Source organism: Falco biarmicus, chromosome 11 (genome assembly GCF_023638135.1).
Source record: "Falco biarmicus isolate bFalBia1 chromosome 11, bFalBia1.pri, whole genome shotgun sequence".
NCBI classification, from domain to species: domain Eukaryota; kingdom Metazoa; phylum Chordata; class Aves; order Falconiformes; family Falconidae; genus Falco; species Falco biarmicus.
In genome coordinates, this window is record NC_079298.1 from 34,089,743 (window position 1) to 34,112,435 (window position 22,693).

The 22,693-nt window shown below is 39.6% G+C and overlaps 1 protein-coding gene across 1 annotated transcript in view; it reads left to right on the forward strand.

The window, feature by feature from the left end:
* HMCN1 (hemicentin 1) overlaps window positions 1-22,693 on the forward strand; it is a 202,539-nt gene that overhangs the window by 65,377 nt on the left and 114,469 nt on the right. Inside the window, exons 10-15 of the mRNA XM_056356040.1 lie at window positions 2,104-2,225; window positions 7,025-7,300; window positions 19,070-19,211; window positions 19,615-19,742; window positions 20,446-20,559; window positions 21,768-21,926. Coding sequence (XP_056212015.1) covers window positions 2,104-2,225; window positions 7,025-7,300; window positions 19,070-19,211; window positions 19,615-19,742; window positions 20,446-20,559; window positions 21,768-21,926 — 941 coding nt within the window. The remainder of the gene's footprint in view (window positions 1-2,103; window positions 2,226-7,024; window positions 7,301-19,069; window positions 19,212-19,614; window positions 19,743-20,445; window positions 20,560-21,767; window positions 21,927-22,693) is intronic.

A 22,693-nucleotide genomic window follows, 5' to 3' on the forward strand; every position in this document is an offset into this window, starting at 1 on the left:
CTGGGAACTTCCCAGCTGAAAATGTGGTACAGGGTGAGGTGGTTTGTGGTGACCAAGAGGTGAAGTTAGATACAACGTGGACATCACTGTGCTCTCTGCCAGTGTTTCTACAGTGACTAGTAACTTCGGATTTTGCAGTTTCACTAAGGGAGCATGTTTGCGTTTTCCAAACTGAGTAGGTAAGCAGCTTGATCAGCAGATTGCATATATTGTAAAATGATTTGGGTAAAGAAATGACTCTATGCTGAAAGGTGCTGAGTTATCTCAGTAACACATGTTGCGAAGTTGTGTGCAGTTACTGCTTTTTAAGAGTCGGTGCCGAACTGTGTAACAGATGCCTTGAGGTGTGTATTATTCATTTCTGCCATTGTTATATTTAATATTTTTTTAATAGACCACTGCAGGTTTCTCTCTGCCAAGCCATTCCACTCTGGACACATTTCCTTTTATGCTTCCGTTCTCAAGGCTTGTATGTTCGACATCTGGTGTGTAGCAAAAGTCAAGAATGAAGAAGAATAGGGTTGTGTGACTTCACTTTTAACATACTTTCTGTGAAAAAGAGAAGTTTCTTACTTTTTGCTTGGAAGAAATGCTACCTTATTCTTTAGTTTTGGCAGTTACTGCCATGTCTGTTTGCCAGCATTGCACTGTAAGATGTCATAGATTTGATGTATGATATATTAGGTTATCTAGAGTAAGTATGAAGTAACAGACAATTAAGTAGGAAGCCATTTAAGGTCACTACCATTTTGATTTGTGGTGCAGATGGATTTTCTGTTTTGTGGTGCAGCAGCATTGAACTTTCACACATATTCCAAGTCTCTTGTTCTTTCTATATCCTTTAAAAGTTGATAAATCAATCTATTCAGACAAAAGAGAGACAAAGAGTTCCTTAATTAGTGTTTTCCCATAACCAGGCAATTATTGCCAAAGCTATCATAGATATTTTAGCACTCATCAGTTTTCTTTATATGCCATAGCAGTGGGTCACAGGGAGTGCTAGGATGCCACAGAACTACAGTTTTGGTCATTTATGTCATCACCTGTGTGTCTGTTGCACCATTAGCTGTAGAACAGGTGGCCTGAATCTTGAAAAGCTGCAAGAGCATGTGTTTTTAAGCGGGTGACCACCAATCAATACAGCTATACTTTTTATTATCTTCTGGATTTTAACATTGTATGTGATAGATACATGGTAATATTGCTGATCAGCTTTGCCCTTGCTGTGATTTATAAAAAACCTGCAACTATTTCTCAGAATTCTTGTTACATTATCTTTCTCACATCTCTTTTGTACCCCACCTTTCATTTTCGGTCTTGAATCTGTCAATTCTGTCTTTATATGTGTTGTGCTCTTAATTTTTGCATGGCTAGGCAATCGTAGTTGCTGCTGGTCCTAAGTTCAGAGGTGCAGCCAGCAGAGCAGAAGCCAGTTGTCTTTATACTGATACTTCATGTTTTTCTGGATTGTAAATGTTTGGGATGGAGGTACTCCCTGCAGTTTAAAAAGTACAAAGAGAGCTGCCTGGACATAGGCATCTTGTAGTGGGGTAGATGCTGCCCTCTCTACTGTATGAACCCAGGGGTGGACTTGCATACAGAGCAGGCAAGGTGGATTGTATCTGGTCAGAGGGTCTCCTTTATGCATAGCCCTATCAGTACCTGCAAGTTTGAGCAGCTCAGGCTGGGGGGATGAACCCTTGTACCCTTCCCAGTAAGAGCCACAGGTTTGGTACCACATACTGGCTGTACATAGAATTTTGTTGGTGTTAAGGCAAGGCATCTTCTCAAGTAGTAAATGTAACAAAGAGTGCTAGTAGTTGAGCGAGTGACTGCAAATACAGTGATTTTTAGTTACTGTGTGACAACTGTTGATGTATGCTGAAGGCGTATTTGTAGATGTGCAAGTGAGACATTCTGCAAAAACTTGTATTTCTTAATACTTACTAGATCCTTAAAGCTAGATGCAATTTGATTCATCAGAGGGTCTGTTTTTCCTCTTAATTATTGTCAAAATCTCCTACGCCTGTAGTCAGGAAGCCATGTTCATGTACCTCTTGGTTTCTTCAGGAATTTAGTGAGCATTCCCTTTTCTTCCTCCAGAGAATCATCTAGTATGAGTTGGGAAATTGCCAAGGTCTCCTTGTCTGATGAAGGCTTTTATGAATGTATGGCAACTAGCAGTGCAGGAACTGGACGTGCACAGACATTTCTGGATGTATCAGGTGGGTAGCAGTCCATCCTTCTACACTAAGGCATGGGGATACATTGAGCTGGAACACTTAAAGGAGAGCAATGGCACCTACTTGTCCAGTTCCAAGTATATTTTTAATTAATGTGGTTTTTCTCATGCATGTACACCTGTTTTAAACATTAACATTGGATTTGTTTTAATTAGGTCCTGCTATCAGTTGAACTTGCAGAATAAGTATGGCCTGTAGAAGCAGGAATTGAAACCTCAGATTTCAGTAGTTCTTATTTTTATTTCAAGCTGTAACAATTCTATTTTTACTTGATTGTATGTATCTATTATCTGATAGAGGAGGAATTACAAAAGTTGCATTGGAAAGTTTTTTGCTTTTCTGTAAAATCAAGATTCAGTGAATTGTTGAAAATCTTATTTATTACCTTGAATTTTTTAAGAGTGACTAACTAGGATGAAGGAAGTAAAAGTAAAAGAGGAATAAATCAGGCTAATCACAAAGATAAATTTTAAATAAGCAGTAGTATTTGGTTGCTAGCCCCAAAATGGCTAGCAATCATTATCTTTCCAATAGGTGATTTTAATGGCCCTTTTTGTTTGTTTTTTTGTTTTGTTTTTTAATTTAATTTATAATGTTCCTAACTTCATAAAAATCTCAGTTTAAAGATCAACTAGTTATAAATCTGGTCATCCATTTAGTATGAATTGGTGTGCCTTATGTGTTAAAGCAGTTTCAAAGCATAAAGCACTGATATTCCACTTGCTGAGGGAGAGGGAATTTTCCTTATGTAAGTTAATGACCCATTCAGATTTAGGGCTCTAAATGATTGCGCCCCATTAATTATTACTGCAAGTTAGTTGTGGTAAGAAAGAATCCTTCCTGAAAAGTGGGTAGGGTCATAGGGGTCAAGCTTTGGACATAACTTGGAGTAGGAGAAAGGAAGAGAGAAGAGTTGGTGCCCTGTGAAGCACATGTAAAGCTACGCTGCTTGTGTACCTGTCTGACCCGCCGCTGGGACACCAGCAGGGTGGTGGTTATTGCCTGCGGCTTATGATGGGCAGAGTTTCGGTTGCAGATCAGCTAGAAATGTTTCCGAAAGTAAAACAACAGGCCTTACTTCACAAAGTTAATCCTTTTACTCTTATCAGAGGAATTTAGTTTAAGTAAATGTGAACCAAGATGCGCCCAAACACAGATGGAGAAAAGTTAAACCAGACGTGGTCTTGAACTGCTTCAGCAGGTAGTAGAGGTCTTCTGCCGTAAGATGACTTAGAGGAAAAAATTAAGAAGAAAAGCTTACTTAAGCACTTGGGTGGGTGAGTTGGGGACCTGAAAACCATGCCCATAACTACAGCAGATGTTGTCACTTAATTTTTCACAGTTGCAATGCAGTTTGAGGGAAAGATAATTTTTATTTTGAAATAACAATCCACTCTAGTATAGCCTTCTGTTTGTGTTGATCAGACATCTGCCATGCAAAAGTGTAAGCTGTTGCTCTTCACTAGCGAAAATGCTGGAGCAGAGCCAGTTAATTTACAGGGTCAGTGAGGATAGTAGGGCTCAGAACGGCAGTTTGAATTCATCCTCAGGGTTTCATATAAGTGCTTGAAGTCAAAATTGTCTGGTCTTTTATCTCCTCTAGTAGCTAATTCATGTTAACTAACCTGAATTATGGATCGTAGAATCACAAAACAATTCAGGCTGGAGGGACTTTTGGAAGTTACCTAGTCCAACTCACAGCTCAAAGCAGAATTAACTTCCAAGCTTGACCGTGTTTCTCAGGAACTTGACCAATCAAACTTTGAATGTCCCCAAGGGCAGAGATTTCCCAAGTTCCGCAGGCAACCTCCAGTGCTTAACTACCCGTACTAGAAAAATATGGTGCGTGTCTAGTCAGAATTTCCCCTGTTGCAGACTAGGACCACAGGTTCTCATCCTTCCCTCCCCTCGCCCCTTAGAAGACTCCAGCTCTGTATTCTCTAAAACAACCCACTCAGTAGTTGAAGAGGATGACTGTCCCCTTCAGATGCTCTTTCCAGGCAAGATGTTGTTCTTACTGCAGTATGAGTAAATCTAAAGAAACCAGTGTGATATCATTGATTCTGCACAAGGCAAAGTTTGTAGAGAAACAGCCCTCTTACGCCAAGTGGTAAATTTGAGGAGAGGAATATGCTTTCAGGCACAGAAAATACTTGACTAGAATAGTACAGTAACATCAATACTTACCACAGTCCTAGCTCTAGAACACTGTTTTATATTTTATCTATGAAAATCCTTCCGGTGGATAGGGTATTCCCATATTCATGTTTCCAACAATGTTTTGGAGGACCAGAAGCTGTTATGTGGGCATAAAGATTCTTAGTATGGAAGTTGCAGCTAACCTCCTCCTCACAGAGAAAACTGAAAGAGAATCTGAACTTTTTTCTTGTGATATTGGTAGCACTTGAAAGTCAAGAGTGATGAGGGGAAAAATTCCCGTATCCTCTCATTCACAGAGCACCGAGGGATTGGCTGATACTGACTCACTATGTAAACATGAGCAATTAGTTCTGTTTTGAGCCATGCAGAGGAGTAATGTGAGGGAGATGCTTTGAAATGTTCGTGTACAAATATTTGGAAGAAAAATACTTTAAATATCTTCTTTAAGCAAAGTAAAGGTCTTATCAAGTATTCTTAGTTTGCCCGGCTGACAGAAAGTATATCACAGACAATCAGTTTTGTCAACTGCTGTGTGAAAGGTATTGGAACTGTGTCAACATTTTCTAGTTTCAGAAAAAGCAAACACTTGAGTTTGACTTTCTCCTACTAGTACTAAATCTTTGAAATGTCAAATGGCTTGTTAGCTTGTGCAGGCACCCGAACTAAAGTGCCAGTAAAGAAGTGCTCTGAATTCAGCTTAGGGGATTGCTATGTGTGTGCACTATGGTGGTAAGAGGCTGGTGTAGTCCAAAAGATGCTGTGCCCCACTGGACTGACATTCGAAAGATGGGGATTTGAGTCCTGTACTGGCTCACATCTCTCGCTTTTCTAAGTTTAAGTAACATGCTTGGTGATGAGCCCTTGGAAAGCATTAGAAGATTTGTCTTTTCTCCCAAACAAGCCAAAACCTAAAGTGCAGGGCAGAAACTGCATTCTTATATGCTAGTGTAGCTTTTCTTGGTTCTGCTCTGTGTGTGTTAAAATACAGTTTTGGTGATAAGGGTGATTGCTATTCGGGACTGTGTTTATAGAGAAGCAGAAATGCACACTCAGCGTGCAGAGTGTACAAGCAATTCATTGCTACGCAGAGATCTAGCATAGAGCTTGTGAACCTCATCTGAGACCCCACATGAGACTGAGGAGGCGATACAGCTGGCTCTGACATTAGGTGTAACTTTCACCCTTAATAAATAGAGATTTTTTTTCGCCGTTATCCTTGTTTTTCTTAGAATAGTTGTGTTTTAGCGTGCACTGATACAGATTTGGTCTTACTCTCACAGCTGTCTTATATCTGCTAAAGCATCCCACTCAGAATATTATTCATTGCAGATCTTTCTTTTTTCAAGAACCAGTCTGGGGAAGAATAAATGGGAGTTGTATGTATTTATGTATTTATAATGGAAATGCCTAAAGTTCTTTCTTGAGCATTTAAATGTTGCCTCCTTTATCAGTGATATCTCAAGAAGGATCAGGATAACTGCTCCTATTTTAAGCATCTGTGGTTTCAAAGTTTAATTCCAGTACAAAATTATTGCATCTGCTTTCTTCCAGGAGTGTGATAGAAGTGTAGAGATGAGTAGTGTGGAAAGGAAATAATAAATAATAGTGGAAGTTACAACATAAAGTATGTGCAAATAGGAACGAAAAGATAATGAAATTACCTAAGATTTGAGTGGAAAGTATTAAAGGATGTTTTAAGTGGCTGCTGCCTAAAGCAGCTCCAGCCTAGGAATTCCTCCTGCCTGGCTGCTGGAGCTCAGCCCCATGTGCCCAGGGACCTCAGGGTCTCTGTCCCAACCCCACGGACACTGCAGCTTCTTTCCTGTTTGCGCATGGATCAGTAGTGAAGCTGAGTAGGTATCACGGACAGGCAGAGGATGCTGAGCCAGCTCCACGGACTGCTACAGACAAGGTGCTGCCTTCAACAGCAGCGACATACAGGACTTGCATAAAACATAGGACAACCAACTCCTGTCCTCCTCCTCCCTGACTGGTTAGGGGTTGTAGCTCACCAGTGACAGCACGTGCATGCCGCTCTCTAGAGCTGCATGCCCATTTGCGGATCCCTTGAGTACTGGCATGGCCCCTCTGTTGCCCCGATACCCTTGGACCTCTTACCTGCTTCTTGCCAGCTGTTCCAGCCTGCAGTTTGTTAGTTGTACACAGGTTCCACCATGTGTAACCTCACCTCAGTCAGAGATCACTCCGAAACCGGGTGGTGATCCTGTCTCTTTCTTCTGTTGCTGTGGCACTCTGGCCTCTTGTTGGCTTCCCCAGTACAAGGTGAGCTCAAACAACACAGTGCTACATCCTCTGTCATACATGATGTGATCTTTCATCCTGTGTGATAAGACAGTTTTGACCTAAACGAGGTGTGTTCTTGTGTTGTAAGCTCTTGTCAGGTAGCTTAGCATCAGGGAACGAGGATGCTGCCCTGGGCTCTGTTTCACGGCTTCAGCAATGTGAAATGAAACTAAATATTAAACCAGTATTACTACTTTTATTTTTATGCTGTAGTGTGCTTGAAATTGTTTATCAAGAATCCACAAATGAAGTAAAGGTTTCCATATCTTTTTTTTTTCTCTGATGATTTTATTCTTTATTCTCTTCTTTCTACGCAGAGCCTCCACCCATGATTCAGGTTCCCAATAATGTCACGGTTGTCCCTGGTGAAGGAGCCATCTTGACCTGCCTAACTTTAAGCACAGTGCGTTACAATCTCACCTGGCAGAGAAATGGCAGGGATGTGAGGCTTAAGGAGCCCCTGCGAATAAGGATGATGAGCAACCTCTCTTTAGAGGTGAAGAATGTTAAGCTCACAGATGCTGGCAAGTACAACTGCATTGCTTCTAACGAGGGTGGATCTACCACAGCATCAGTCTTCCTTACGGTGCAAGGTAACAAGGAAATGGCATGTAAAACTTAACCATGTCATGTTTTTTATTTTCTTTATCTTGTGAGCTGCCCTGTCTCTCTTAGTAACTTTCATGTTTTATTTATGCCTTGGAGACTGACAGAACATTATGCAGTTCTTCCCTGTTATAAAATGGCAGTGGGAGTCACCAAACCGCACTAGTGCTCATTTTGTGAGACTGCCTAGTGCTGTGTGTCTCTGAGCCATGGTTTGATCTTCCTCCTGTAATGGCCAATTTAACTGCTGTATAAGTACATTGAGAAAATGAGAAAATTTACAGGCTAGCTGTGTGGATTATTATTTTTTTTCCCAGTGAAACTATTAACTGCAGTTACATATGTGGAACTAAATAGGGGAAAGTTTCTGTGTTCTGTATTATTTTATATCTCTTTATAACAGAATAGTACTTCTAAATTTTTCTGTGTATTATGATGTATCAGTTTCGTAGGACAGTCAATATAAGCTAAGAACTAATCATGATTTTATGAAGGCAAGGACTTTAAAAATGTCAGAACTGAGAAAGACAGCATGGGTGAGACCAAACAAGGTCTAAACCTCTACTGTTGCTGCATACCAGGAACACATTGCAAAAAAATATGTATAAATACAGTAATTTATCTTGGAGCAAATCCTTTTAAAATTTGAAAGTACTGCAGGTTTTTCTCTGTTTACCTTGGTCATGTGAAGGTTTGAATCTTTGGGTCCTAGCCACGTGTCTGTGGGTTAGAAGAGACTGAACTCAGAGTCTTCTAGAAAGAAAACTATTCTGTCTACTTGTAGGTGACTGACAGGATTTCTTCTTGCTGATGATACTGGATCATGTTCTGTGCAGAGGGGGCAGCTTCATTAACTTTGCTGCTCTAAGTCTAGTACTTTGTTAACCGATGGAAAACTTAGAATTATGGAAAAAAGAAAAATTCAATGGAATTGTCTGGCTTATGGTGCTTTAAAACAGAGAAAGGTCAAAAGTGGAATTGTAATGGTTACTAATGGGATGTAGTTTTCTTATAGGAAGAGGATATTGGCTTACCAAGGTGGAATAAGTAGATGTGCAATCAGTTCTGTAGGTCCTATTACAGAGTCCAGCAGAATTAGGTGTTTCTTCTTAATCTGTTTGAATTACCCTTAGATGGCTACAGCAGAGTTAAAACTTAAATTTCTAGCAAGGCTGAAGGAAAAAAAAAAGCCATGAAAAAACCTCAGTCTGCATATGTTTGGAAAACTTAGTTTTAAATTCTGCAGGATTTTGCCATCAAGGCACTCGTTCAAGCATGTCAAAGGCAGCAAGAGAAGAAACCGCTCCCTCGTTCATCTCTTCCTGGGGTTTAGGTTTTCCTCCCTAATGTCTGTAGACCAGCTGAGAGCTTTAACACAATGACCAAAGTACTTCTGGCAGTTTTTTATAACAAAGCAAAAGTTTACTGCTGCTGCAGCAGAATATTGAATTTAAAATAATTTATATATGTAGAATGATTATATCAAATAGTTGGGAATTACATTTCAGCTGGTACTGGTGTTGCTAACAGGTTTAAAGTGTCTCTGAGATCACCCTCTTGGACAGTTTAGACAGGCTTAGTTGAGCATCTCAGTCATGTTTTCTTTGGTGAATGATGGTTAGAACAGAATAAATATGTAGGAAATGCTAAGCTGTAGCTGAACTCAGATTTCTGCAGTAGTGTCTGCCTCTCTGTTTGGTAAAAGTAATCTACTGCCAGCCTTTCAGACGTCTAGGTGAAGAAACCCAATGGTATCAGAATGGTTGTATGCACTATTATTTGTGATCATTTTAATTTCCTTGGGCAAAATGATTTCTATCAGATATCTGGAGGTACTTTGGGTGATTGTCATGTACAACCTGTAGCGCTTCTTGGGGTCTAAAATAAAAGCTGTTCAAAAGAACGGTTTCTATTTGGCAGCAAGCAAGTAAAAGCATGGCTATACGTAAGCGGTAAAAGCTTTATAGTGTTATCAATATTAATATTCCAAAGAGAAATTTGAAGTCCTGTGAATTCATTGAGATGGGTTTGTGCTTTGTGTAGTTGCAAGTAATTCAGAATGTCAAATTAAATTCATGTTGGAGCCCTTTATTATTGTTGGGACAGTGACATATCTCTGAATTTTGGATCAGAAAATGTACACTGCTTTCATCCCCTTTTTCTTTCTGAAGTGGGAGTTAAGGCAGAGAACAGATCTTGGTAGTTCTACGAATAACCCAGCATCTGCTTTACATGCTTAAATGGATTGTAGTAAACCCTTGTTTTGAAAGCTTTCGGTTTGATGCTGCCATTGCTGAAAGAGAACATGAATCTGATTTTGTGCCAGTGGCTGTACAAATAGAGACTAAAATCTTGAGTGAGAGATGACTTTTCCCCCAAGTTGCATGTTCTGTGTTAAAGAGAACATGCTATAGTAAGTCACTAGTTGTTCCACACTAATAGTGAGCACAGCTAGATGAAGATCCTATTTAAAATTCGTGCCTGTGGATTGGTGGTATCTGCTCAGAGCAGTCTGAAAGGTCACTGAATGCAGTTTCAAGGAACATAAGTTCTCAACCTTTCTAGGATTTTAGTGCTGCTTATTGAGTGCTATGACTAACTTTTAAAGTACATGCTCATCTTTGGTCGTCGTTAGATGGTGGCTACATAGTGTGAATTGCTCAAGTCCTCCTAACAGATTGGTCTTGTATGGAAACATAAAAATTTTTAAGGGCATTCACCTGTTTTTCAGGTGCTTCATATAATTTACCAGAAGCCTGGAGGAACATATTGCACCCATGTGAGGCTAGAGATTGGCCAGGAGTGCAAAACACTAATGATCTTTTCCAAAACTTTTCCATCATGTATTTCTCACTGATGAGTGAAATTCCATGAGCGTGTAAACTTTTTCTTTCCAGTTTGTTACAGTCTTGTAGGTAAAATACAAGTTTGCTATATGCATATTTATCAGGTTAAATTAATATGGTGTGTTTTGGTAGTCTGGTATTTTCACCCACCCCCATTCAGTATTACTTATGTGTATATTTGAGAAATTTAGTTGGTTGGGTTTTTTTAAATTGGAACAGTGTGCATGCTGAAGAGATTGATTTCTGGGTGTTGGTTGGTGAGTTTTTTTGTTTCTTTCCCCCTCCAAGAATTTTAAATACAAAATCAAAACTCGGATCCCTGGAATTTGGGTGATCCTAAATGTAATTTCATGGTAGTCTTGGTTTTGCGTGTTCTGTGGTGTAAGTAAGCAAGCTTAGACAATGAAACACTTCTTTTAAGGATTGCAACAGTCTTTTGCCTCTACAGCACAGCTGAATAGTATGTAGAAACTTAGGGCTTTTGCTTGTGTTTATGTTGGCAATTAGTAGAGATGTTTGAGTTTAGTAATCTCAGCATATGATGAATTCCAGCAGTAGATTAATAAGAAATGAAGCAACACTGAAAATCTGTCTTATTGGGATCCATCTAAGGTAATCAAGTGCCAGTTGCTGTGCACTGAGATCACCGAAGAACAGCGTGCAGGTCAGCAGTTTGGATGTATTTCTTTACCTGAATGTACAGGTAGAATAAAATCATAGATGCTGTAGTTACTGTTTTGTCCATAGCAGGGTGGGTTTCCTTTACCTGCTTATTTGCTGAACGTTTAAAAATGTTGCAATGCCTGTCTGGTATCACCATCACAACTGGAAGGTGTTTTTAGCATTTGCTTATGAGTAGCACTGTTCAATAATTCAGAGTGATCTGTGCTAGCAGGGAAGTCCTAGAAGCACCTAAGCCGCACCTGGAAGAAGTAAGCATGCATATTGCATGTTCCACCCACCCATGTACCTAAACATAAACTTTATTTCTTGACTTTGAGCATTGAAATATTGTCATTGCTGTAAGTGATCTTTTGTCAAGCCAATGCGTGATGAGTACTGTCCTGTCAGTGGAGTCAACCACATTAAACGTGCAGTGGCGGAACGTGGGACCTGTTAGATTGACAAGTTGCAAGTGTGCTGCCTACTGTAGGTAGCTGATGTGGGCACCTACCAGCCAACTAACCGCTTGAAATCCAGGTTAAAAAAAAAAAATTGCACAGGAGACAATATATGTGACCAAAGCAATGGTAATACTTGGGTACATCCCACACAAGGAGCAGAAACGAGAACTGAACAAACACAACAGGACTTTCAGTGTGCCTATACTTTGTATCTACAATAATTCCAGGAAAGAGACTGCCTTGATGGACAAAAAGTAAGTTACCTCCTAGGTGTAACCCAGTGCTTGGTTCCCTGAACATCCTCTGCTCTTTTCTCTGAAAAGAGACACTACAGTAACAAACATCTTAGTCCTTTGAGATCTCTATATAACTGATTGTGTGAATATCATTCACTTTGGTACATGGGTGCACACTACAGTAATGGGCAAGGAGAAATTTTTTATACCGTACTGAGTTCTTCAAATGTGGAGAAAATGAGGAAGGGAATAAAATAGAAGTATTACTGCTTTACTTACCATTTCAAACTTAGAAAGTTAATTAAATGCAAGGTGTCTGTCCTAAAGAATGAAAAGCAGTTTAGTGCCTTCTGTACTGCTTTCTAGGTTATTCGGAACTGTCTGAGAAGATGAGTTGATATTATTTCCTCAGCTGCGTATTTTGAAGTTCCTACCTCCTATCTGGTAGCACTGTGATGCTTCCACCCTTGCTAGAGCAGGAAGTAAAACAGTTGAATTCTCGGCAATGTTCTGTGATGCAAAAGTCAGTTTTCTTTGAAAGAAAGAGAAGATGAATCAATGCATATCCCAGCTCCTAACTGTCATTCACAGCAGGCTTAATGATAGTCATTAAGCTGCTTTTCAGAAACTATCCTCTTGCACAAGAAATGCAGGTTAGCAGAAGGGTCAGGAGTTGCCTGAGCAGCCTCTGGAGTACTCTGCCACTCAGGAAAATGAATGAGCATCCCTAAGTTCATTTGTCTTCTCCATACAGCCGCCATTCTTAAGAGTTTTTTTTCTAGATTCAGTGAAAGGGAAGTGATGGGGGAAAAAATTGTTTGCATTATTAGACTAGCCATTCTTATGGCCTGATTTCATGAGTTGGCTTGAATTTACTGTTTGGGAGGTTTATTTTGATAATATTCCCTGGGTGAAGTCCTCTACAGATCAGTAGAAAAGCAAGACAAACAAAACATGCTCATCTGGCTAGAAATACCTTTACATTTTCTGTGTCTTGTTGAACTTGTGATGAATTAGCTAATAAGTGATCAAGTTTTTTTTATTTTTTTTATAGTATTCAAATTATGCAATGTAGGATGAGTTTTTACTCCAAAGAATTTAAGTCCTAACTTGATGAAAGATAAAAAATATTAGGGCATTAAACAGGAAATCAGTGTAATTCATCTTAATTTCTGTCACTTGATTTCTTGCTCGGCATTTTCTTGCTTTCTCACAGAAAATGTAGGCCTTCAGAAGGATCTCTAAGAGGAGTTTTGGAGGAATGGAACCATAACATCTAGAAATCAGTACTTGTAGGTGGCTTCTGACCTACATAAACCTCTGGTTCAAGGCAGTAGACTATGTGGATCTCTTGGAAACTAGCTTCTTGCAGAATATTTGATCTCTGTTACTGCAGCAGTTTTCCTTGTGCTTTTTATTAATTAAACTGTTAAGTATTGTAGCTATAAGAAAGTGTTGGAGTTGCAACCCTTCTAGGGGGGCTGTGTGTAGTCCTTGGTAATACACAGGAGCACAAGCAAGTTCAGTTTACATTTCAATAAAGTGAACTGTGTTTCTTATGTGAAGATGGGGACATGTCCCCTGAGAAGGAACCCACTAAGTTCTGGAGGCTGAAGTCCCCTATTTCATGTTCTATAAAGAAACATCACCTTGGAAAACCAGTACTGTATCTGCAGCATGTCAGTGCTGCTCTGCTGGAGCAGGAAGCCTGACTTTTTAATATTCATTTATAAAGGTGTTCACAGGGTGGTTTTTCCTGAGCCTGCCAACTTCTAGGGCTGAGTACAAACCTGGACAGGGACATGAGGAGGAAGGAGCTGCCTTTCTTTCTGTACTTTCCTTCTGCAGGTTGTTCTCCTGCAGGAAGGCCATTGAAAAGGTCACTCATGGGGTGTGTATGGTGTCAGATGCTTTCTTTATGGCCTCTTGTTCACAGCCAGTAAATACTTGGGTGCTTAACTATTTCTGATAGTGTGCATGCAGTCAGTGAACACCAGGTTAAAAGGAAGTGCAGGGAGGTTATGAAAAACGACCTTGGTGAGAAGTCTCTTTGACTGTAGTGCATATCTACATGTCTTTTGGGAAGTAGTTCTTTTGGCTACAGAGAGAAGATGGGTGTTCCTTCCCTTCTTGTCTTTCACAGCGTGCTTTCTTTGTTGTGGGTTGGATGCTGCGTAGTATAGCACAGCAGATCAACTTGTTCTGTCCTGCGGTAGGAGAGGGTGCTGCTGGCACAGGTGAAATCGCAGCTTGTGTATACTCACTGGTTGAACAAGAAGATAACTCTCCCCCTTTACCCTACAGAAGTTAAGTAGGTCCTTGGAAGCTTCATGGAGAGTCTGACAAAAGCAACCGCGAGTGGCAGTGCTGTGTACTGCTCACCTGAGCTAATGCAGAAGCAGTTATGGAAGCAGACGTTTCCGTGGTTTGTTGTGCAGCGTCGCCTTCGCAGTGCCAGGACGAGGGATGATGCAGGACGACACACCCCTGCGCTTCTGCGTGGTTGAGGGTGGATTGGGAAGGAGATCAGTGGGAACTTGGCAGCTACCTGAGATGGCTGGCAAGTGAATGAAGCGAGATAATAATGTCCAAAGACAATGTTCCTTTTTAATTAGGTTCACTTGGTTGATGCCAAAAGTACAGATGAATGTGACAGGCTGATTAATGCTGAAGGCTACTTTTTGTTTATCCCCATTGAATGTTCTCATCTTTATTTATGCTGTAAGAAATCTGTTCTGAGCTTGCTATTCAAACAGGAGCCTTTGTCAGTTTTTCTGTTTATATACAATATTTCTTCCACACTTTTCTATTGAATATTAATTCCAATGTATATTGCTAAAACATGATTTAAATTTAATAGAAGTCAGATGAATGGAGAGGATTCCTTGTGCAAATGTAGTGACGGGTTATGTGTTGTATTTGTGGTGTTATTTCATAACATGGGATATAATGTGAATTCTGTACCCAATCTGACATCAAAATGAAAATCTGTGCTCTGGGAGGAATTCTTCATAGTCCCAGTCTTCTGTCTCACTGACATATGTTAATAGCTATCATAATAGTGGAGTTGGATCTTTTCCCCCCTGTGCCTTCCCAGTATGCACTCTTGACACTAACATTATGTAGGTTTTTAGACAGTTTGAGATCAAAGCCATTTCCTTCCATTTATGTTTCCACATGGGAAAACTAAGGCATATCCATAAAACTCACAGTAACACAAGAATTTGTAGGCGTTGCTGTGGTCACACAGGACTTTTGTCTGAAGAGAATTATTTTTTTACACCAACACTACAGTTCCTGCATTACTAAAAACAGAGCTTTGTGATAAGCACTGCTCTTGTAGTATCTTGGTAGTTAGAAACCCAAGTAGTCAATTCAGACCCATTTAATTGATGCTAACAAGAATGGGTTGTAAGTACACAGGGCTGCTAGTGAACAGACGGGACATGAGGATGGGGCTCCATCCACTCTCTACCGGTACCTGTGTGTGTGCAGGATGATCTCGATGCCTACTCTGAGGTCTAGAGGAAGTGAAATTTTACAAAAATCAAACCCTTGTAAAAAATTTGCAACAACTGTGTGCAAACTACTGCCATAGTTGCATTCCTACATGGTGTTTTTTTAATCTAGATACACATTTGTTTTTATTTAGCCTTGTTAGTGCATTACTTGTCAGTTGAATAGGCTGAGCCATTCCGTTTTCAAAAAAATTATTCCAAAACTTTTGTTAGTGTAAAAGGCAAGAAAGAATCTTGGGGGTGCTGCACAAAAATATTGGTACGTTATTTGAATGATCCATTACTCATATCTGCAGGGTGGCTTTTGGGCTATGTTTCTGTTGAAAAAGTATGCAGAAAGTTGTTGAAAAACATTGGCAATAAGTCTGTTTTTTTCTAATAAAGGGTGACAAGAAGGTTTTATGTTGTATGAAATAAAAAAAAATGGTATTTGCTGATCCTTTTTCATGTTAAGTCTAACTGCTTCAAATGGTTTTAATGTAACAATCCATGGCCCTAATATTCAAGTTACAATCTTCACACCAACTTTCTTTCACTTGAGAAGCTTTACCCATGGTCTGTTTTGTCTAAAAACTTTTATTCTACAGCCTTGAATGGGATTGCAACTGTAAGGAGCTCGTGCTTCACTTGCCCATATACAAATCTTCTCCTTTAAGCTACAAAGAACAAGGCAAAAAAAAAAATCAGTGACCTGTCATACAAGAAAGCCTGTTCTGTGTACCTGCCTGGTGGCTGGCCTTTGAGCAAGAAAACAAGGTGGTTAATTAGTGGCAAATGGGTAAATGTAGCCTCACTGATTCAAGCTGGTAGCTTGATTATTATGGCTGTGTATATTGACTCTTCCCAATTCATTCCATTGCTTATATGTTAAATACAAATATTCCTTCCATCTTCTTCTTCTCACCTGATAATATCATTGTGTGAAAATAACTGCATGGGCAATGGTGTGTTGCCAAAGCATAACATGTAACAAACAGTTTCTTAATATCGACACGGAGAGGAGACCTTCCTGAAGACCAGAGCATGCAGGGGATCTCCTTGTGTCTCTTGGCAGGATATAAAACAAAAGAAAAATAGCTGAGAAGTCTGTGCATGTTGTGAATCACTGGAGAACAGTTCTGCAACTTGGATCCATTTCTTGCCTCTCCCTGCCTGTGCGCCCCCCCCCCCCCCCCCCCCCCATTTTTGGGTTTAATCCTAGGACTTTTGGAACTATGGCTCTGCCTTCCTCTGGTGCCTTTCCTCTGGAAGTGTATAGGTTTCAGAAACGTTATGAAACATGGGAGAGACTGTTGAGAACCCTGCAGCTTTTTCTCAAATCTGCAAGTGAAAAACTAATGAACTTGGGGAAGGTTAACGGACACAAATTTAAGAAAGGAAATAAGGCATTATATGCATCTGTGTTCACAAGTTTGGAACTTAGTGCAAATTAGTTGCTGTTTATTATTTAAAGTATTGATTCTCTTGGGCAGTATAGCTGTCTGGTTTTGCCTAGACTTTTACTTACAGGTCTCAAAATCCTTTATAAACTCCCATGAAAACAGTCCAGTCCTGACACTAATAATACTGCTGCCCGGAGCACCGGGTGCCATAGTGCATCAAAGAGCTTTCCTCACAGCAGCAATTCCATTTCTCTTTGAAAGAGGAATTTCATGTGCTTAGTAGGGGCATGCAGACAAGTTTGCACGAAACACTAACAGATGCGAAATACTCATGAAACTCAAACACAAAACATAGTGCATATATTTTAAATAAAAGTATACTAAAAAGGTTACATCAAAGTTATGTCTATGACTTGTGTACTGATGCTTCAACTAGTTTTATTTCAAAACTAGTATTTCCTTGGGATCCTTGCTCTCCTATCCAGTAAGTTGTATTGCAGGACAAATAATTCTATAGTAACTATGACTGTATCTCATATCCATGGGACAGTAATGTGCTCCCCTGCCTTGCAGCTATGATGTGCTGTAATTAGTCCTTGTGATCAAGTGGGTTTGGACCTGCAGAGGTACTGACACCTTGTTAAAGTCAGCAGTGTGGCTCAGTCGATAGTATCTATAGGCTCACCAATCTGTGTTTCCTAAACCTATGCTACCCTTGATAAAATTTTCCATGTAAAAGATGAAGAGATCTCCTGCTGTTCTTAGCTGTGCTCTTAATTTGATGTTTGAGCCTTTGAAAACTATTTAATTTCTCCTTATCTCATTTTTCTATCAGTCACTAATCCCCTGTCTTTACGTGTGCTGAGATCGTGAAGAGGAAGATTGTTTTCCAAGTTCTGTGTTGCAATGCCAGTCACTTACAAACCTGCTGGTTCAAACCCTCAGGGTTTCTGCCCTGCAAGGAGGCAGAACCTGCTTCACCTCCGTCCTAGAAGCAGCACAATCTTCTGCAGGGAGATTGCTCTTCTGGGCCAGAAACACTGTGGATTTTAGTGAGTAGTTTTTTAAGCAAAGGGTATTGCAACACAGAACTTAGACAATAATCTCCCTCCCTGCAATGATGATGAAAAGGGCATGGTATTAATTCTTCCAGAAAGGTATTTGTAGTAGCAGTCTGAGTTGTTTCTGTTTGCATTATGACAGACTGAACTAGAAAGATTTATACTGTTCAGCTGGAAGTTGCACAGCATCACACCTTCATCTTGTCCTTGATGGATTATGCCATGCATAAATATATTGTGTGTACTGGCTCCTACACATGTTTTTCCTTAGTAGCCATGAAAACATGTCAAACATCACCTGAGTCTGTAGGATGGTGTAATTCCCGCTGAAGCTAATAAAAAACCGCTAGGCAAGCAGTCCTAGATTCAAGGTACCTCCGTAGTTAGTGTATTTAGCCCCTTTTACTCCCCAAAAAGGGAGAGTTAGGCTTAGGCTTTTCATTCCATGGTTGCTAGTAAAAAGATCAGCTGTGGAGGAATAGATGTTAATGCAGTGTGGATTAGCAAAAGGCAAAGTTGCCAAGATGAAGACTGATACTACTGATCACATAGTAGCTGGTTTCATGCCCTAACAAAGATGAAGTAGCACTAGTTGGTACTACAGGTTGCTACTTTTCCACCCATTGAGTGGTGTGGATCTTTTTCTTGCCACTGTAAGTAAAACCAAATTGTATGTACCATAGAAGAAAATGTCAGTTGCCACAGGGAATTGTTTTGGTGGTCTTTTTTACTGAGGAAATCTGTCTAAGGATAAAAGGGAATGCATTCTATGAAGTTCACCGGTCAGTTTTCTGGTGAAAATCCAGCTGAAATCCAGAACGTCCATGGGCATTGCTAACACTAGACTCGGTGGTCTTCAACATTATTTTGCTGTTAATTTCTTCCTCTGTGTGTGCACGTCTATTGTTAATTTTATTTTTATCACTCTGCTTATGTTCTTACCATTGGCCTGCCTGAAGATTTATGGTCATTGGCTTTAGTTTTCAGGAATCACCGCAAATTTGTTTTATATTTCTCAAAATTGGTTCTGTTGCTGCTTTGCTGATTTTTAAGCATGCATTAAGAAATCAGAGTTAATTATTACATTCAAGTTCAATCCATGTGAAACCACCAATATTCTCATGGTTTCTATTTGGAATGATAACCCCGCACAGCCTATGCCTTTTTCAGTCTGGCTTTGTCACCTTGATGGATCATGTTGGTGAACTTTGATTGGTTCTGGCAGCTTTTTATCAAATCTACAAGTGAAAAACTAATGAACTTGGGGAAGGTTCATGGACCAGGTGCTTCCAGCAGAACTGGTGCTCCAAATTCTGGATCTCAGAATACAGGAAACCGTGTAGGTGCGTGAATTGATTTGGTCTCTGTACCCTGAATCCCGACGTACTAACTTTTATAAAGGTATACGTGTTTTATGCTGAGGACTCGGTAGACTGTACTAGAGGAAGAGAGGAAACAAGTGGGCTCTGGCCTTCAGTAGGATTGTTTTTTCACTGTAGAGCTGTTTGAGAATTGGAATAAAGTTGTTTATAATCTGTGTTTTCTAAATTGGATCTTCTGAATTGCATTGTTTTTATTTCTTTTACTAGAACCACCCAGGGTTGTCATTTCACCTAAGAATCAGACTTTTACAGAAGGCTCTGAAGTGTCTATTAGGTGTTCTGCAATGGGTTATCCAAAGCCGACAATAGTATGGACACACAATGATATGTTTATTATTGGTTCGAGCAGGTAGGGCTTACAGCTGTCTCTGTTTTGGTTGTTTTTTTTTTTCCTATGTGAGAAAGCAGTTTTGAGGAATGCCAAAATACTCTTATTTCTTTCACAGGAGTCTGACTGTTTCAAATAGCACCTCAGCCTTCACTTTTATAACTTTAATTTCAATTTTCTTATCTCTAAAATAGAAATAATTCAGTTTTCTTCAGAAGGCTTTTTACAAGATTAATTTAAACTCTTCACAAAATGCATTGATATCCTCTGGTAGACATAATAATATTTTGTTGTTTATCATGAGAACAAACCAGCAATACCTTTTTATAAACCATCTAGTCATGTTGCTGCTTTGAATGTGGATGTAACTGTTACTCTTTTTTCTTTAACTAATCATTTTGGTTGGTCCTTTGCATGTTCCTAGGTATAGATTGACCCAAGAGGGCACCTTAATCATAAGAAAGGCAATTCGAAAAGATGCAGGGATTTATGGTTGCTTGGCAAGTAACTCAGCTGGGACAGAGAAACAGACATCCATCCTTACGTACATTGGTAAGTTAAAGAAACAATGTAGTGAAGTTGAAAAAAGCAAAGTAATACATCATCAGGGAGGAACTGTTAAAATTGGAGCTATGCAGATCATACTGGTAGAAATTTCAAAAAACTCAGACAAGATGTTGAACAGCTCAGAAATGTCACTTGTTTTTTGTTCACATCTGAGTAGTGTTGTTAGGTGATATTTGGGGCTTACTATTTCTTCCTTATGGTATTTTTAAGAAAAAAAAAAATTAAAAAATTGGATATTGAAGGGGGGTAAGCTTGCAAACCTGAGCGGGTCTTTGGAAGAGAATCATGTTTCTGTAAATTCCTGTAGCATGCTTAGCACTCTGAAGTCCTCATCTGAATTGTGTCCTCTAAACACTATTTTAATGCATTGATAGCAGAGTACATACGACATCTGGCTGGAGAGGAAGAGTGACTCTTAATCTTTCTATTTTTCTACAGGTTAAACTTTTCTGATTCTATCCTTAAATTCCCTGTCTATTCTGTGTTTGATCCAGGTGCTTTGAATCAGAGTTTTTCATGTTTCCTAGTGTTTATTTATCATCTTACATGATTTTTAAGCATGTTTGACTTTCAGTGCAAATATTCTTCCATATGACAAGAGAAAATTAAAGTCTTTTGTCGTTTATATCTTAAAAATGGGGTATGCTTTGGATGAGGAACTCACGTTTTCTATGTTGTTTCTTTTTAGAGGGCCCAACATTGACCATAGCTCAAAGTGAAATTCTGGTTGCTCTTGGAGACACAACTGTTATGGAGTGTAAAACAACTGGAATCCCACATCCCCAAGTTAAATGGTTTAAAGGTGCACTTATTACTCCTTGTTTGGTTTATTTATATTAGCAGGAATATTTTGAACAGTGATCTTGAAGTGACTTCATTTTCTCAAAAGCTTTACGTAGTGTTCAACTAGTGACTGATGTGTGACATTCTTTAAATCTAGAAGATACGGCACTTGACCTCTGGGGCATAAATTTTTGCTTGTGTTCAAATACAGTGAATTAACATACTGTAGCATAATTAATAATAATTTTTTTAAAAAAGCTGAGCCTCTTGTGCCTACTTAAATGAGGTTTGTTCTTCTGTCAGAGAATGTTCAGCTACAAAAATCGTAAAACATTTTTCTTTTTTTTCCTGTTGGATGTTTTCTCTAATTCTTTTGCAACATCTAGGAAATTTTTATGTTTCTTCTTCCGAATCTGAGGTGTCTACTACAGTTTTTTTAGTAGTGAGGCAGTATATTGGTTACCAGAACTGCAGAAGTTTCTATAGAGTTAAATGGGAGTTAGAGAATCCATGTCTCAAGACTGAACATTTATTCTCAGAAAAAACAGCTGACTCCAGTGTGTGGTTGTACAAACCACCTGCCTACTGATTTTCTGGAAATAATCCTGTTAGGTATTGCTAACGGATAACTTATCTAGTCCAATATTCCATCTCTGACAGTTGTTGGAGGGAAGCACAAAACTCTGTGGTCTGTTTGCAAATAACCTTCCCTCAAAGGAAGCTTCTTCTGCACTCACTACACTTAATGGATGGCTTGTATTTTAAAGCAGGAGTCAACAGGCTTTGATATTCATCCCAAAAGAGTACATGTGGGCCAACTTTGAATGTTTACACGTCATGACTGTGGCTCCCGCTGAGCTTTAAGAGGTAGCAGACCTGTTTTCTAGGTTTTGTGGAATTCTCAACTTGGTACAGAGCTGGCAGACAAGTGGCCACCACATGTAGCCTCTAAATTGAGAAGGAGAAATACAGCTTGGCACAGTGTCCTGATGCTGATCTCTGTCCAAAGCTACTTGGGTTTGTGTTCCCCTTATGAAACAAATAAGTAAAAAAAGATTGTATCTAATGTGGTAATGAATTTTTTCACTCAGTTGAAAGCAAGTCAAAGCACTCATCTGCTAAATGAATACAGCCATGCTGTGAAATAATCTCAAACTTGGACACTGTTTTGTCGGGATAATTTTGATATTGCTATATTTCATTGACTTTTTTCTATCTGAACTTTAGGTGACTTAGAGTTGAGGGCATCGGCATTTCTCATTATTGATACTCATCGGGGTCTTTTGAAGATCCAGGAAACACAAGACCTGGATGCTGGTGACTATACCTGTGTGGCTACCAACGATGCAGGGAGAGCTTCTGGAAAGATAACTTTGGATGTGGGCTGTAAGTACCTGGCTATCTAGACAGTAAATACTCTTAATTGCCGTGTTTCTGTACCTGATCAGTGGTGCCTCTGTTATCTAAACCTTTCTCACAAATACGTGTAAGTCTGGTGTGTGCTGGGAACACCCTTTTGGTGGTGTTCACTAAACAGTTGCCTTGTCCTGTTTTGACTTCAGCTTTCCTTCACTTTTGCTTTTTTTGTAAAGCATAAAAATTATGAGGAGGAAGAGAGAGGCAGAGGGGGAGGAAACTGTTCAAACCTCAACTTAATGTAATTCTCAAATAGAGAATATATTATACTAACTTAAGTTACTGTGTAAGGTTATTGAAGCCTAGCCCTTCCTCTCCTCTTTCTCAAGTTCTAACTGCTTGTTGCCTGACACATCACCTCTTGTTAGGTGCTGTTCCTGTCAGGCACATACACTGTTGGAAGCAATGAGCAACACTGCTTGAAGGACACAAGGAGTTTAACAATACTGACTGTTAAAGGAAACATTCACACAGACGTGGGTACCACTAGGTTTGCTTTAATCACAGCTCAGAGCTGGGCCACCACCCCAGTGAGTGGCAGAGAACAAAGGGATACGGCACAGCTTATATACGCTCATCAAATCATTAGTCAATGTCCAAAGTTTTTAGAAGTTTCCTTTGGTCTTGTCAGTTCTGCGAATCCATCACCTGACTCTGTCCCAGTTGATTCATCTATTTGGTTCCAGTCTCTACCTTGGTTCCAAGGTCCTCCTGGGATCATGATCTTCTTTCTGCCT